A 17030-nucleotide genomic window follows, 5' to 3' on the forward strand; every position below is an offset into this window, starting at 1 on the left:
CTGTCCAGGCTCCATTCTGCTGAGCTTATAAGATCTGATGAGATGGGGCACATTCCAAGTGATTGGCTCATGGGCCACTTTTATCACCAAACTTAAAACTTGAACAGATTTTAACCTTTTTTCCAGATTGCCGGTGGGACACGTAGCCTTCGTGTCCACCTGCAAACGTGCGTTACTTTTAAATACGCTAAACGACCCCCTCCACGACTTTTCGCGCACGCCCACCACGGAGCTCGTTCTCTCAAACGCTGCTTCCCGTTGAAGGAGCGCCACCCCCTCCCCCCCCTCATTACTCTGTCCCGCCGGGAAGGCCCTCGGAAAACTTTACGGCCACGATCGCCAAAAGAAAGTGACCGGTGGCGACGCCATTGAGCGTATCAGCGGCGAGTGACGCCAGCCGCTGCTGCCACCTCCGTCTTCTCCCAAGGGTGGCGCGACCTCACTCTCTTGCAGCCTGGCAAGGATTCGGGCGCAGTCCCAGGGAGATCCGAGGGTTATTTCTCGCCGTTGAGAATTCATCCTGAAGGAGGTGGAAACACTGGGTATTTGGTGCCGTGTGTGTGTATGTGATCAAGTACTACGTTGGAGGCAGGACCGTTGGATGTTTGCACCAGAGGTCACTGTGTGTTGGCCAGCAGTTGGCAGTGCAAACAAGTGGGTTCCTTCTATTTCTGTCATTTGTGTTGATTGTGCGCACAGATTTCCCTCGCGCTCGCAAAGCACTCATTGCAAGACCAATCGGTCAAACATCCCGATGCTCGACCCTCCTGAAAAGGGAGTCTTGGGAGTCGATGTGATATGTACCTTTTTTAATGATTCATCGTAACATCTGCTCGCATCATGTCAACAGCAGCCAGATGCGGGATGTCTGAAGCTGACCATGTGGTGGAATATTTTAAGAGCAGACCTCTGAGAGCAGATGTTGACCACAGTTAATGTGGGAATGGGCAGCGGGAATGAAGCAGTGGTCTGATGGCATCGTTGGTATTGGCTGTGATGACCTCTTGACCTTCACGCCTGTTAAGTTTCACGAGTCGTTAAATGTCGATTTCTGTCGAGTTTTCAGATGTCCGTCGAGTGAGGAGTGTTCTTCCTGCTGTGTTTAATTGTAGTTTGTGGAACTAAATTCCACCGGGCCGCACGGTGACCAGGAAGATGGCAGCACAGCAAGTGGGCTTTCTCGCGCAAGCAAAAACGCTCATTCAAATTATTTGGCCAAACTTCGCAATGCGGGACTGTTCTGAGAAACATCTTGTGGTTCAGTGACAATGTCATGGATTAAATTACATCATCATTGTCATCGTCTCTATGATGTGTGTGTTTCCCAATCTCTCCTTGCAGGTCGCAGGGAGCACCGAGACCACGGGAGGAGATCAGGGCTGGCAAGACCATGACGGATACGGGAGCCAGGCTAGAGCCTGTACCGGGCCTGCCGGGAGGTACGCTGTTCATACAGCAGTAAATGGCGCAGCGTCGAACAGTGCACACAGACTTAACAGTACAAAGTATAGCAGCACCATGGCACAGTGGCACACGCTAGAGCTACACAAAGCAGAAGCACATTAGAAGGCGCACAGAACAGCAGCGCACATCGCATAGCGTGACACAGTGGGTACGTGATGCGACAGGAAGGCTGCACGGTGCTGGAGCTGTGCAATGGAGTGAAGCCCGACAACGGATCTCTCTCTCTCTCCGCTCTCGTTCCATTCCCGCGTCCTCCACACCTGCAACCTCGACCGCTGGTCGACTCCCTCAGTGAAACTCCACCCAATGGGGAGGCCGCTCGCTCCATTTAGCTGTGCCCTCCTTTGGCTGCCACTTTGTCGTTAGTCTCGACCATGTGCAGCTCTTTGTCAATGCACTGCTGGATGAGGGTCGCCGCATGCTGTGTTGGTCGTGGGGGTTTCTTTGACCGTACTTCACTCTGGTCAGTGGATATTGTTGCACTGTCCTCTCCTGCCCACGATGTAGCCATACAGCAGCCTATCATACTAGTTGTGTAAAGTGGTCGTCCTTCCAAACAATGTTCAAGCACAAAAGCCTGCTTAGCTTCTAAGACCTGACGAGATTTGGCACTATCCAGGTGGTTGGCTCATGGGCCTCTTTTATCACCAAACTTTAAACTTGATAAGACTTCAACCTGTTGCGAAACGGCCCGTGTGACACTTAGCCTTCACATCCACCTCCAGCCGTGACGTGTCCTGCCCAAGCCCAATCTCTTCTGTAAACGGCCAGTGTGTTGTCTCTAATGTGTGTGTGCGTTTGTAATCCACATGTCACTCTTCCAATGACTCGGCATAATTTGCTGCACGTGCCTCCCCACACTGCTTTGTACACTTTTCAGCTTTTGTTCCGATCTATGCTAAATTAAACTTTTTTTTTTTACCAGATAAAGCCCACTGAGCTATTAGCTCTCTTTTTGGAAGTGAACTGGCCACGAAAGATGGTGACTTATCACATGGAAATTCATAGCAGCCAAATAATCTAAACGCATGTTTCAGGGAGAACATGAAAATTCCAAATATACAGATGTCGGGGTCCGGATCGAACCCATTACCTCCTGCAAACCGGGCGAGGGAGATAACATCTCGCCACCGTGGAACCCATACGTTGCATCACTGCTCGTTCTTAATTCATGCAGGGTTTTTTCTTCAGAGCAGTTGCTGAGCACAAGGCCCAAAAATACAACCCGTCAAACAGCCAGCAACAAACGGCTCAAGCAAAGTGCTGATAGATCAGAGTGAAACACTCTTCTTGAGTTAGGTTATTATTGTGATAAGAACTTGGGGAGAAAGAGACAATGATGGCAGGGAATTCCAAAGTGGAGCGGTGCGAGGGAAGACACAGAAAGGGAAGTGAGGTGACCTTGCGAGTGTGGGGAGTCTGCGGGTGAATGGATATGTGGGTTCGTGAGTGAGTGTGGTTAGTGCACTCTACTACGAAACCAGCAAACGACGCGAGTTCGAATCACACTCACGACCAATAACAGTCGCGAATATTTGAACCGGTCCTGGACCTCCCCTAGGTCGACTCGGTCTTAAATGAGTCCATGGTGCAGTGTGTAAACATCAGCACTGGGGAGACAAAAGTGTCCAGGAGTGGTGTTCGCCAACCACCCCCTCGTATGCCCTGTCGGCCTTCATAGCAGTTACTTGCTAACAACACTCGTCCCAAGAGTCTGTTAAAGGCTGTACGGGGAACCTTTGTCTTGCGTGGGTGGGACATTGAGTGAGCGCGTTGGTTGAACACTGCATGGATCAGACGAAACTGTTATTCTGATCGACCGAATGGGGGAAGAGTCGTTAGGTCCCCCCTACCCTTGCGTCAAATGTACGAGCGTCGGCTTGATGTGGGGGTGCGCACACACCTGACACGAGCCCCCCCCCAAGTCACCCCGACCCCCACCGGCGGCCGTGCCATCTCTGCAGGGCGCACGGAGCCCCGGCTGGGGGGGCCCCGCAGCTGCCCACGCGGCTTGGCACGCGCGCGCTCATCTCAAGGATCCGCGTGCGCCGCAGCGGAACAGCCGCAGCTGCTGCGTTCCCGGCAGCCTGGAAAGAAAACCTACTTTAAATTTTAATTCGGAGATATATTTAACATTTTCCACCAATTATGCCCGATTGTGCCTTTGGCTTGCTGAACGCACGGAGCGAGTGAAAAAAGGCCCCCACCCCCCGTTTTTGTTTCGCTCTGGATATTCCCCCAAACCGGCCCGACCGGCCAGCGTTGCGCGGGATCGATTAACCGGGGCTTAGCCCCACGTGCTTAGAGGGCGGCCCACGGTTCTCTTCACCTGCGCGGACGAGACGGCGGATCGGCTTGCCACAGAAATGTCACGCGTTTGCGTCAGCCTCTCCGGCTCGGCGCTCGACTGAATTAGCGGCCAATGAAACGTCGGAGGGGCTAGGCTTTGTGGGCTTGGCAGCGGTGCAGAAAGGCGCAGGCCGAAAATACAACCGCGCCGAACTTAATAAATAACGCACGGTGCGATGCCTCTTGCTCGCAATGACTGAACGGGGGATGCGGGAAGGGGCGGGAGGGGGTCACAGATAAGTTAAATTTGCATAATGCGAATTGGCTCGCATTATATATGCTGGACCCTGCCATGGCGATGATGGGAGTATTTCACCGCTGGCCCCAGCCTGCTGCTGGAGATGAGCAGTTGCACGCGTGGCCATCGGGCAATGTGGGCAAAGAGACGCTGTGTATTTTTTGACCACGGTAATTGTGCAACGAAGGGGGTCGAGTTGCTGCCTCGCTTAAACAAAGTTGGTTTTCTGGTTTGGTTTGAGACGTGCATCACCTGTGCATTGCAAAATACAACCGCGCCGAGCTAAATCAATAAAAGTCCATTTACAAAGATGCCGTAGTGCCGGCTGCCCACTCGCTAACAGCACTTGCCCCTGACAGCTTGGTGAAGGCTACATGGGGGGGGATCTTTGTCTTTGTTTATCGCGTGAGCGCTTTGCGTCTGTGCCTTTACAGCGCTGCCGCCGCTGCCCCCGATGAGCGGAGGAGAGTCTGGCGAGGAGCAGACGGAGGCGAATTACTTCAACCTGCCCCCGGCCGTGTCCCTGCCCCCACCGCCCCCCCTCATGGGCATGAGGCTGCCACCACCACCCGCAATGGGCTCCATGCCCCCGGGTAAGGAGCCCCCCACGTGTCTCGCTCGCTCAGCACGCTTGGGGGTGGGGGGGGAGGCGATCGCGGCCTGGGCGTTGGTGACCGGGTCGGTGGTGTACGAGGACAGCTGACGAAGGAGCCGTTGGGTTGTGCTGTGAATGTGTTGTGTCTGCTGCTATTAGGCCATGTGATCGTGCTAGACTACATAGCGCTTACTAAACAACAGCCAGTATGAGCACTCGACCGCCCAGCACCGGAATCGCAGTATTACCGCGAGAACACCCAGCCCGATCACTCAGGGCCATAGCGTTCTTGGCGCGGGCCCTGGTGCTTCGCGCACCAACATTCCCTCGGCGTTACCGTCTTGTCCTCTAACAGGTGCTCGCTAACAGCAGTTTTCCTGCCGTCCATGGCACTAAACGGGATCGTTGCCTCTGATATAAACTATGAAAATGCATTGGCTGCGAGGATCCCCTCGTGTGTTCCAGGCATGCCAGATGCCCACATGGTGCACTCACGCCATGGGTTATTTAATTGGCGCTGGGCGAGCTATGAATAGTGCCCATTAGTGGCGCGTCGCATGCCCGGGGGGTGGGGGGTCGGTGGTGGTGGTGACGGTGGCGGGCATGAGGACAGGGGGGAGCAGCTCACTTGGTCACCTAAGTGCACCCCCCCCACTCCATCTCTCTTACCGGATTCTGATTCCTGCCCGCAGACCCCCCACACTCCCCCATCGATTCGTCCCAATTCGTAGACCTCAGCGTAAACACCGAGATGCGTTTGGTTCTTGAGCGAGGGAGACCGCTCATACGGTCGTTGCCCTACGTTGAGCCGCCAGCTGACAGACCGCTGTGGTCCATTCATTACTTTCAATGCAAAGATGCGTCGTTAGTTGTTCTTGTCGTGTTATTTTTTTGTTTTGCGTCGAGCTAGGACTCGTTCCTAACAGAGTGGGGTCTTCTCCTATAAGCACCTGGCAGTTAACCAGCATTCGTTTAAGTAAACCCAACTCCACCGATGTGGCACTGTCGAAAACCGGTCCAGAGCTGTATTCAACTACTCCTGCTTAAAAAATATCTATATGTATGTGGACTCCCAGAAGGCTGTGCAGCCAATGGGATGTCGAAAAAAACTTGTATTACTTTTGATGTGGGGAGACAAACATGGGAAGGAGGCGAAATGGCCTGCTTGTGTTTACTTGGATTTAAGACGAGAGACCGCTGAGATTCACTCGTGCGGTTGAGACGAGAGACCCGCAGCACTGTTAGTGTCCTCTCTTCTACCCCTTGAGAGACTCTTGACATCTGCCTTCTCTTTGGCAAGGGTCGGGAGGCTTCAAAAGAACCAAAGTTGTTAAGCAACATCCATTTTTAAACAATCCTTTAAAAGGTTTCTTGCTTTGACACGCCACAATGACCTGCTTCTGCGAGCGGTGAAGCGCGGTGGTTAACGTAACGTAGACTCCTTCCGACTTGCAGGCCTGTGTCATTAGGGATCCCCTCGGCTTAATGAAGGCAGTACTCTTGAGACACGTTGATATGTGTCCAAGTATTCGAAATTAAAACTAATGTGTGTGTTTTACTCTGTTTTACCAGGTAAGCCCCACTGAGCTATATGCCTCTTTGTTTAGAAGCGACCTGGCCACAAATGAGAGCTCAACGACGAAGTGGCTCGTGTGGAAATGTACAGCAGCCAAATACTCTGAATGCATGTTGATTCTAAATGTGAAGAGAAAAACCGGAGGACCCAGGGAAAAATCCACATAACCATTGGGAGATGCAAACTCGAACCCACGACCTCCTGCATATCAGGCGAGGGAGTTAACGTCGCGCCACCACGGCGCTCGAGTTTGTTTATACCGGCCCCTTGTGCCGTGTGCCGGCCTTTAACCAGCGCTCGCATGACAGCTTTGTACAGCGGGTAAGTGAAGAATCTCCGTGTGTGTCCCGTGTGTTCCCAGGGTTCGGCCCTGGCGGATTCCTGCCTCCGATTCCTCCGCCGCTGTTCATGAGGGGCCCCGTGCCCATTCACTATCCCTCGCAGGACCCTCACCGCATGGGGGCCCACACGGGCGGAGGGGGGAAATCCCAGCAGTGACTGTCTCCACAAGATCAGCCGTCGTCGCCGCCTCCAAGATCTGCCCTCACAATATCCCGCCATTCGGCTTTCGGTGTTTGCTCTGGTCGGCAAACTCGTGGAGACCACTCCAATGCCTGTCCCGGCAATCGGCCCTCCCCGCCATCTTGCACACGCTCGCCTGCCCATATTATCTTTGTGGACATATCTCGCATCTGTGTCTCGGAAATCTGTCCCCCAATGCCAACAACTTCTTCACGATCTGCTTCGTAAGATGTCTCGGCAGCGACGCTGCAATGGAACGTCCAGTCAAAGTCTCCCCATCAGTTGTGCGCAATTTAGTCCTGTTTGCATTTTTAATGCAGTCTGTCAGCTGTTTTCCAAACTACCACTGCAAGTGTGGTTATTGATAAAATAACTTCAAGGGCTGCAAGTTTACTGACCATTCAGCTTATTCCTAACGGCACCGGCACCAATAACTAAGAAAACTCCGGAAATGGATTATGCATAAAACTGAAGCTGGACTCGATGCACACAACTGGCACTCGTTCAATTTTGGAATAATTTGTGAAAGGTCTGCATCTCTCTTCTGAAGTAGGCGCTGACACAGCAATCGTCTGCATTGGTGGCTTTAAGCCAGTCGTGGATATTCCACATTCCTATGACAGGGCCTGTTTTTTTATTAGGACCGCGGGTTGTTTAACTATTTGGTCATACTTTACCACTGTTGACTTACCACAAAGTGATACACTCTGTTCTCTAACGAGGTGGTTGTGCTCCTGAAGAACACCGTGTTATGGAGAAATCGCATTATAATAAATGATATAGGGGTAAAGCACAGTCCGCGATAACACGTGAGATGCGTTTGCAGATGTGTAGCGTCGAGAAGCATCCAGGATTCCTCGCGTGTGTGATGCTACGCCGCGGCAGCCGTACAACCACTTATTCCTACTCGCGCGGCGTAGTTCTGTTCACTCGATCGCGTTATATCCAATTCGCATCCCGCGTTATAAAAAAGTGGTCCCTTAATACATTCATCGCATTATATCCAATTCACGTGATGTAAACACCATGCGTTATAGGAGAACAGACTGTTCTTATTTTATTCACCCCGCAGAAATGATGCGCCGTGTTGACCCCCGACTGGGCTTTGAACCTGTAGGCTTAATCTTGTGAGTGGAGCTCTCTCACCGTAGCGAGCGTGCGAGTGTATGCGCAGCCTGTGTTTGGCTGTGGTGAAGCAGCGTTGCACTGCACTACCACTCCCGCACCACCGTCCCATCGCTCATGCCGCAGCGCTTTTCTCTCCTCCACTTGCGTTCACCGTTTTGATCGGAGTTGGCTACAGCTGCAGCTGTCTGCTTCGCTGCTTGCGTGGTCTCTGGCCAGTGCTGCTCCGCGGCCAGGAGGCTGCGGCCCAGGTAAACGTCAAGCATGTTGCAGCATCAGCAGCAAGGGGCCCCACGTGACAGCAGGCAGGTCGTCGTTGCTGGGTGGCGTGCGATGGCGGCGGCCCGTGAAAACGCACGCTATATTGTAAAGCAAGTCAAAAAAGAGTTTGTAACGTGTTCGTTTAAACACGTATTTACGAAAATGTCTGGGTGTTTTTTTTTATTATTCGAAGCATATGTTCAATAGAGACCTTTACTTTATGCTGGCTTTGTAAGCTCGTGTCGGGATCTTCCAATATTGGGATAAAGCGCCTTAACTTTGTATTTGCGTTTAATGATTTTGTTCCGTTATCAAACCGGGCCACACGCCTGACAACAAGTGCGAGCGTTTTATCCGCACTCCACGACGTTGCTCGCTTGGCTCTGGATTCGTGCCGAGCCGCGCGTGCCACGATTGTACGTACGGGTGAGCTTGCACGGCACTCGCCGATCCGCAGGGAACGTTGGTTGGCCACGTGGCTCAGGGTGATGCCCATTGCCCATGGAGAGACGCAGAGTCGGCACCACTGATATATCCTGGGTTTAATCCTAATTGCCAGGCGTGTTCGGTGAAAGCCCACGAGTTTGTGATATTTCGAACGTTGGACATGGCTGGGAATCTTACTCTGGTCGCCCCAGTTCATTGTTCAGCGTGCTAACCACCGTTCCACCGCGACACCGTGGCCTAATCCTTACCATAATAAACTTGGGTGAAACCAAATACGTCGCTTCTTCTCAATCGGATTTTGTGTTCCCCCATAACCAGATTAAAACTACTAACAGACGTCGCATTCCCGTAGTTGTTTTTGTACGATGTAAGAACAGTTGACTGAATTGTATACGCGTTGGTGGAAAGGCAGTTTGTGCCAATATTTGACGGAAATGGCCAAATCCCGTTGATTTTTCTGTCCATTTGGTCTTTTTTTTATCCTCCAAAAACAATTGGCACAAACGCGTGGTTTTTGCCCATGGTGCGATTCGGGGAGGCCTAGCGTGAGCCAAGCTTGTTATGTGTCACGTTTGATTCAAAATACTTTTTTTTTGTTTTTACATTGTCCCGCTCGCTCTGATTTTAGAACCTTACCGCGCAAAGTAGTTTTTTGTAACTGCGTGCGATGCCCCATCATTTTCCAGATTATTTTTCAGGTTCTCTTGGCGTCTTAGTAATAAACGACACCTTTCAAAATAAACGTGCCCTGACGGATCGTGTGCGCCACTTTGTTTACTACGTTTTGGCAGCGTAACAAAACGCGGTGAAATTTCTCGGCATGGCACGCCGAGCACCGGTGGTAATGTTGCTCGTAGCCAGGCAAGAAACATTTTCGGGTCAAAACCTAATTTGCTTCCAGCAGAACCCCAACGTGCTTCTCTTGCAAGTCAAACTTACTGCTTCCTCCTATCTCCCAACTCTCAAATACAAAAGCACATTTCCTTGAGAAAGGTAAAGTGCATTCTGAAATCCCCAAAGGTAGATGTACGGAACGTTTGGATGATTTATTTTCATTATCATTCACCAAATACGCGGATCTTATCCTTTTGTAATTGTAGCCTGGTCAGTAAAGATAGATGTTTCACCCCCCCCCCTGCTGTCAATGCTGTTCAGCTGCTAATAGATTTAAACGACCCAGTTGGCAATGCAGTAAACATACAGGTTGTAATTTTTTACAACCAGTTTTCATTCAGAAACGTTTCTTAATATGATAACACTGCACATCTTATTTGTTACTGATGTAATGGTATGTGTGTGTGTGTGGTCAGTGGTAGAGAAACAATTCCTAAACACTGCTTCTTCCCCTGGTGTGGGTTAGCCTCCAAGTCTTCGTTATTCTGTGCAGAACAGCGTATACACTGGATGTGTCATAGAAAGAAGGCTAATGGGGCTAATTCTTCAAGTCGGGGTTAATCACCATTTTTTTATTCCCTTTAATTCAGCTCTGTTACCCAGAAAAGCCTCACCGTATTAACTTTATTTCGGGAGCGGTCCTGCCAAGTTTTTGCAGCGTGGCCCTACGATTGCTACATTACCCAATTAAGAAATTTGTGGGTAGCTTTTTTCTTCAAATTATGACCGTTCCGCCGGTCCACAGTGGCTTGCGCTTCTTAGAATGACACCGTGGGATCTTTAACGTCCGCCGTGAAGCAGAGAGTGCGCGCGTTTTATAGTTGCACCCGTTGGATATATTCCACGTTGCCACGTTGTGGGCAATCTTAAGACAACCGCTGCTGACTTAGCACCTAATTGAGAGAGCTGAATGGAGTTTAAAATAATTAACAAACATTTTGTGTAAGACCCAACCCAAAAGATCACTGGGTCCACCCTAAACCGCATCCTCAAACCATGGCAGATGTCGATACCTGATGCACAAATGAAAAAAAAAATCTCTAGTGTGCGACTGTGGTCATCATACAACATGTAACGACGCAATGCCCGATCCGCAAATACGAAGGAGACATCACAGCGATGATACTCTGCTGCTCCTGATGGGGTTATCTGGCTTGACCACCCGAATGTGAAATTGTAGTTGCGCTGCATCTACATCAGCCATACGAAAGAAGAACATTGATCCGAGAGAAGTGATGGGCAGTGATGGAAGCTCGCGTCCCACTGAGCAATTGTAACCCAGCGGTGGACAATACGTGGATCGCTTTCCACGGGTGGACGGCAAAATATTTTGCTGTGGATCTCAGGACAGGTCAAAACAAACGCTAACTTAAGCAGACACAATTTGCGTTACGACTGATGGCAAATAGAAATCCCCGATAATGCATACATTATAAACTCATTTCTACCAATAGATGGCGTTAGTACGGTATGTCCTTGGTACAGGAAAACCTCGCCAAACGCGGTGTCTCGGCTCCACACAGTTTACCTAATGACGTCTTTTTCCGGAACATGGGGGGGGGGGGGACGTTTCGGCCATACAGCTCGACGTTGCTAACACTTTTGCTAACATAGTTGTTAGGCCTACGAGAGGTGAGAGTGCTGCATCTGTTGGAAGGTCCTCTGGTGGGAATGAATGGACTGTGAGAACGATTTCTTTACCACGGTGATGCTTTACATGCGGCTCATGGTTCCATGAGCGTCTTCGAGGACGAGGAATGTCAATAGTCCGAAGGTGATGATTGAAAAAGTGCCCAGAGCAGATTCAAAGGAAAGCAGACATCCCGGGGGAAACACCCGCGTGTGTGTGGGGGGGGGACATTTCGTACAGATGGAACAGGTGGAGTCCACGTTTTTTTAAATCCTTTATATTAAGTTCGCTTGCTTGCTTGCTTGCGCGCTTACGACCGTGCAAATCTTTCGGTCGTTTTTTATTTAAATCCTTTATATTAAGTTTGCTTGCGCGCTTACGACCGTGCAAATCTTTCGGTCGTTTTTTAACCCACTTCCCGTGATCCAATCGAGCTGACATTTTCCACACAGACTCGTTGTGCGTGGCAATTAATTTTCGTGAAAAAAATTGCAAAATTTTACACTTTTTAGGAAAAAAACAATTATATTTACTTACCAATTGCTTAATGCTGCCAGGCAATCATCTGACCCATAGGTGGCAGCCATCTCAAGCCAGAGGACGAGAGGACTCTAGCCGCCACGCATATAAAGGATTTATAGTGAAAAACTTTGTTTTTACGGGTTAATTTTTTTTGTTCTCCCTGGAAGAGCGAGGGTTATGGCTCCTCTACACCCACGGCAAGGGATATTCACCATATATGTGTGCGATCCACAACCCTCGCTGCTGCCTCCCACAGCGCTGGATCTTGCAGCGTAGCCACTCTGCCAGCCCGACAGTTTGCGAACGATGCGTTGGGTGTTGAGTGAGGGTGCGTTTACGATTGGGCAGTTCCACAAAACAGGCAAATTCGCAATAAAAATCAAACTCTCCCTCGTTAACTTTGATCATCACACATATATCGATAGTTCAGTTTATTTACGTGCAATTTTAGTGAGGGACTGCGTTGTCTTGGTGTGGTCTGGGACTGTTTTTTTTGCTTTGCTGCCTTGGCCAAGATTGCATTTTGTGTTGATAAATCGTCAGGAATGTATGCACTATGCAATTTCCACTTATATATTTTATTTATGTATTATTTAGCGACTTGCTTAGCTTCCCTATACTTTGCAATCCTGTTGGTTTTTGTATCGCTCGTCGTTGTAACTTTCTGACCCGAACCCTTCAGGACATCACTGAAAATTACCTTTGAAGGTCATCGGATCCTTCCAGTCCCAAGTCGTGATTCTGATTCTGACGTTCGGGATGCCAATTTGAAGGCGATTATCTCTAGAATTCAGAAGGGGGTGTGAGCCGCTTGTGAAATCCGGCGACAGTTTGACGTGCACACGGGGCTGAATGCAGTCGTCACCTGCCCCAGCGCGGATGAAAAAGTCGGTTCCATCCGAGTAACCTGACACCAGCGCGGTGTTTTAATGATTTATGTCTAACTTGGTGTGATAAACTGACGAAGGAGAAAAAAAGACACTTGATTATTCTTATGACCCACACGTCTGAAAGCACGTAACTGCGCCACACGGTAAACCGGACACTGCAGCCTGAGCCGCACGTGATGACTTGGCCAGCACCTATGCGTGGGTGAGGCGTGAACGATGGGTAACCCGGCACGAATAGCCGGACAAACGGGGGCCCGTGTGGTGGGTAATGGACTTCGGACGCCACCGCGCTCCCGCAAACTCAGGCTGATCGTTGTTCTCAAGGGAAAACGAGTGTGTATGTATGTATGTTGAACTTCTTTCGCACCGTAGGTAATGGACCGTGCTAATCGGAGGTGTGGAAGCCGGTGATATATCCTCTACCTGTCAAAGCAAGTTGGTTAGACCCGGACATTGCATTTATTTTTCTTCCCTCTTCTTCCCCCAGCCTTATAAATATGCCGCACATGATCGTCACCCCCGCGGTGTCGGGGTGGCGGATCCAACCTTCCCCTGTATGTCTCAAACGAGAAAGTGATGCCTTGGTTCACTGCGCGTTTGGTCCTCGTGGATACCTCCCGAAGGATGGTTACGGTCGGGTTCTTGGTAAACATAAATAAAGTATGAGCCCTGGGTGTCCGAGAGCCCCTTCCTACTGCCCAATGGCCCCTATGCCTTTAACTCGCTCCGGCACCAGCTGCTGTCGCTGCTAATTACGGTGCAGATCTGCGCGCTGCTGATTACGCCCGGCGTCACCGCTGTTCCGGTTTGATCTGCTCCCGAGTTTTGCCGGCATTGTAGCCAACTCGGTTTGAATTAACCGGGTGACGCCGAGACACGCGGTGACCTCCTGCGAATGATGTCACGGGATTCTTTCACCTTTTTTAACCTGCGCCTTGCAGCGGGGCGGCACGCTGCGGTTAATGTCCCCGCAGAAAGTGGCCGGCGGCTGTGGCCGGAATTGAACTGTCGCCTCGACGACAACGAGGTCGGTGCCGAGCGGGTGACTTCTTGCCTGACCTCTTGCCTCACCCAGGGCCATCTGTGCCCGTCGCGCTGCAAGGACGGGTCCCCGTGTCGTAATCGCCGCGTGAATTTTTAGCTCCGTGGCGCGGGAATACTTTCCGTCTTTTCACATCTCCCACTGTCGCCACCTCTGCCGCTGTCCGCCTCGCCTCGTTCAATCATTCGCGCAACCACGGCTGCTGTCGTTGTGCAAAACCGCTGTGGCTACTCTTGCCCGTGCTTTCAAGTGAGGTCATAGGCTTTGCTTTGCTGCGTTTGTTCTGTCCGTCTGTAATGTAGGGGGTGGGGGTTGCAGATGATAAATCTTGTAAAGATGATTCAATGTGAGTTGAACTTGAGTCTAACGTTGTGTTTGCTATAAGGGACTCCTCATGATGGGAAAGCTGGCCACGTTGTGTCAAAAGGTTCCCCAAAATATGTCGAGGCGAAAGCAAAGAGGCACCACTGTAATTACTTTTCTTTTGCCATGACGGCGTCCTGCCAGTTTCCGTGCCTCTTAATGAAATGCCTCCACTCACGGACGAACACACGTCGGAAAGCGTTCCGTAATCCGTGCGTGTGCATGCGCACGACCATCCTGAACTTGTCGCTTCTCCAATTAAACTAAAACGAAACTTTTATATTTTTTATTTTACCAGGTGAGGCCGACTGAACTATGCAGCTCTTTTACAGAAGCGACCTGCCTAAAACTCAACAAAGTGGCTTATCGTGTGGAAATGTATAGCAGCCAAATTACTCCAAACGCATGTTGTTTCTAAATGTGGAGGGGAAAACCGGAGGACCCTGGGAAAAATCCACACGACCACGGGGAAGTGCAAACTCCAAATATACAGAAGGTGTCAGGGTCGGGATCGAACCCACGACCTCTTGTGTACCAGGCGAGGTAGTTAACATCTCCTAGCCACCGTGGCGTCCAATTAGTTGCAATTAATTGCAACGAACTGCTCCTGCTGCTCGTCTACGCTCGGTTGCGACCGACGGTGGCAAGGGAATGGGCTCTGCGTGTCCCTCGGCTCGTTGCGCGGACGGATGGCGGACAGGTGTTCGCCGTTTGCGTTTTGGCCTTTGTGCACGGACAGCGGCACGTACGCCGTTAAATTGGGGGCCCACCGGAGCCATCCGGCCGGGGGGAAGGGGGGGGGCTTTGTCTAAGTTTTTTTTTTTAACAGCATCGCGATTCCACGCAAGGAATTTGAAGCGCGCGCGTTTAATTATAGAAAGTGCCGCTGCGCGGCCGTTTAAAGCACTCCTCCGTGGGCCTTGACGTGATACCGAACGGGCCGCGTCCGACTCCACTCGTAAATGAAAGGCGCCTCGTGATAGCGGCGTGTTTTTTTTTATTGTGACCGGCCGGTTGTGTGGTCACGCTGAGAGGCGGCCTAATCTGAGCGTTTGGAACGGTATCGTCGCACGGGCAATTGTGGCCCGCGGCGTCTATATTTTTATTTCCCCGTTACGCCGCCTGCATTACGAGTGGCCGTTTTGTTTTTGCCGCTGGTTGGGGGAAGGGTTTCGTTACTTTTTTGCCGGGAGAGGAATTGCTCCGTCGCAAACGTTGTTGGAAATGTCCGTCCGTGGTTGTTGCTGCCTTGGGCAGGCGATGTTTTGTTGCCTGAACAAATTGAGAGCCGCGTGAGCAATCCTGAGGAAAAAGCGAGGCACTGTATATCTACAAACGTAGCTTTTACATTGTTATTTTGAGATTTTGTTATATTTTCTGCACAAAATACTAGACGGGACTGAAGCCATCTCGGCTGAAAGACACAGCGCGACAGACAGAGAGACCGCTGCCAGGCCGAACCGGTGAAGGAACCGGTGAAGCTAACAAAGGCCCAAAAGGCCTAGAAGGTCAAGTGGGAAAGAACTTGTGTGGAGGGCCTCGATTTTGAATAAAAACCCTCTGAGGAAATCTGTGAACAGAGGAAAGATGAGAGGTGTCGGTGCACACTAGCAACATTTCCACCTTCCAACTTAAAACAGGAAACCCACCGTGATTGGCTCAGCAGCCTTTTGTAATGTCACGTGCTCCGTGTGTGACTTCAGAGGCCATTAGCTCGAAGCGATCCATGGCGGTGGGGAACGTGTTTTTGTATTTACCACTTGCTGTGGGGAAAAATAACTACTTCTGTTTCAATTCATACATTCATGCCTTCTGTAAATGTAAATGTGTGTGTTTTGTAAATAAGATAATGGAAGGGAAGTAATAAAATAATAAAAATAAAACATGATAAAATAATTCTCACGACGTTTCGGCCACAACGCAAGCAGCCGTCCTCAGGTGAAGAACATATCTGTCGATAAGACAGAGTCTAAAATTATTTTATTACTTCCCTTCTACGTGACTTTACCGAAAGAACCAATAAGATGAATCCCTGCAGTCACGAAAGCTTTAAATCGAAAGATAATGGAATTTAATTGCATTAGTGAGACAACTTGGCTGAGTCTTAAGACGCAGGAGTGTCCTGCATGTTGATGTCCGGCGAGATCTGTAATTGAGTGGCATGTGGGAGTTAGCCGGAGTAGCCGGGGAAAGCCTCTGCATATGAGGTAGTCAACACTCAATGCTCTGCTCAGATGGATTCACCAATCCCATTCCCTACTGCCATCCCTTGGCCTCGGCGCATTCTACCACGATTTGATGTTTGCAAATCACATTCTCTTTTTGTTTTCAGATGTGAGTGTTTATTTATATACATACTCTGTATTTATGTCAACATGTGGCCCTAGGGGGTGAATTTGAAGCGTGGCTACTGTCGTCACGAAGAACTTCCAGAAACGTCAATGCGAGGCCCTGTATGCATGTTTATATGTTGAACTTCTTTTTCACCATACGTAGCCAACTGTGCTAATCAGAGGTTTTGGGAGCTTCCTCCGCGGAGTAGAAACTGGGGTGACTCACGCCCGCCAATCGGCAACGTCCACCGGGCAGCGGCCGCCTACTTGTGGCCACGGCGAGCGGTCCCCATGGGCACGAGCGGTGGCACAAGCGGCGGCACTCGAACGCCCCTTCTCATCATCGTCGGAGGCCAGCAGCTCGATTCACAACACGAACGTCGCTTTAGAGTGGCCACTCCATTTACTTCACAGATGATCGCGCTCGACGACGTGGAACGGCCTATCCAGCAGGAGGCCGGTGGTCCTGGGGCGGTGGCGGCGGTGGCGGCGGCGGCGGTGGTGGCTACGGTGGTTATTGTGAATATATCATCTTACATATTCTCGGAGCGATGGATCGCGACATCTGGAGGAACATTCGAAACGGCGGCCCATACGAGAGACAGGGAGAGAGGAAGGGGGAGAGAGCGAGGGATAGAGAAAGGGAGAGCAAGGAGAGAGAGCGGGAGAGAGAGGGGAAAGCGTCGCTCGTTCAGCTTCCAGCGGTGCAACAGCCTCACAGGGATCCATGCGGCACATAAATGCGTGACTGCGTGTTTGTGAACGCGTGCGTGACCCGA

The 17030-nt window shown here is 50.7% G+C and overlaps 1 protein-coding gene across 1 annotated transcript in view; it reads left to right on the forward strand.

The window, feature by feature from the left end:
• The window catches only part of RBM22 (RNA binding motif protein 22), a 40730-nt gene extending 31396 nt beyond the window's left edge, over nucleotides 1–9334 (forward strand). Inside the window, exons 9-11 of the mRNA XM_078613567.1 lie at nucleotides 1342–1439; nucleotides 4486–4644; nucleotides 6584–9334. Of these exons, the coding sequence (XP_078469693.1) occupies nucleotides 1342–1439; nucleotides 4486–4644; nucleotides 6584–6720 (394 nt within the window). The 3' untranslated portion in view covers nucleotides 6721–9334. The remainder of the gene's footprint in view (nucleotides 1–1341; nucleotides 1440–4485; nucleotides 4645–6583) is intronic.
• Nucleotides 9335–17030: the final 7696 nt, after the last annotated feature.

The sequence above is a fragment of the Lampetra planeri genome, chromosome 41, assembly GCF_965212315.1.
Source record: "Lampetra planeri chromosome 41, kcLamPlan1.2.h2, whole genome shotgun sequence".
Taxonomy (NCBI): Eukaryota; Metazoa; Chordata; class Hyperoartia; order Petromyzontiformes; family Petromyzontidae; genus Lampetra; species Lampetra planeri.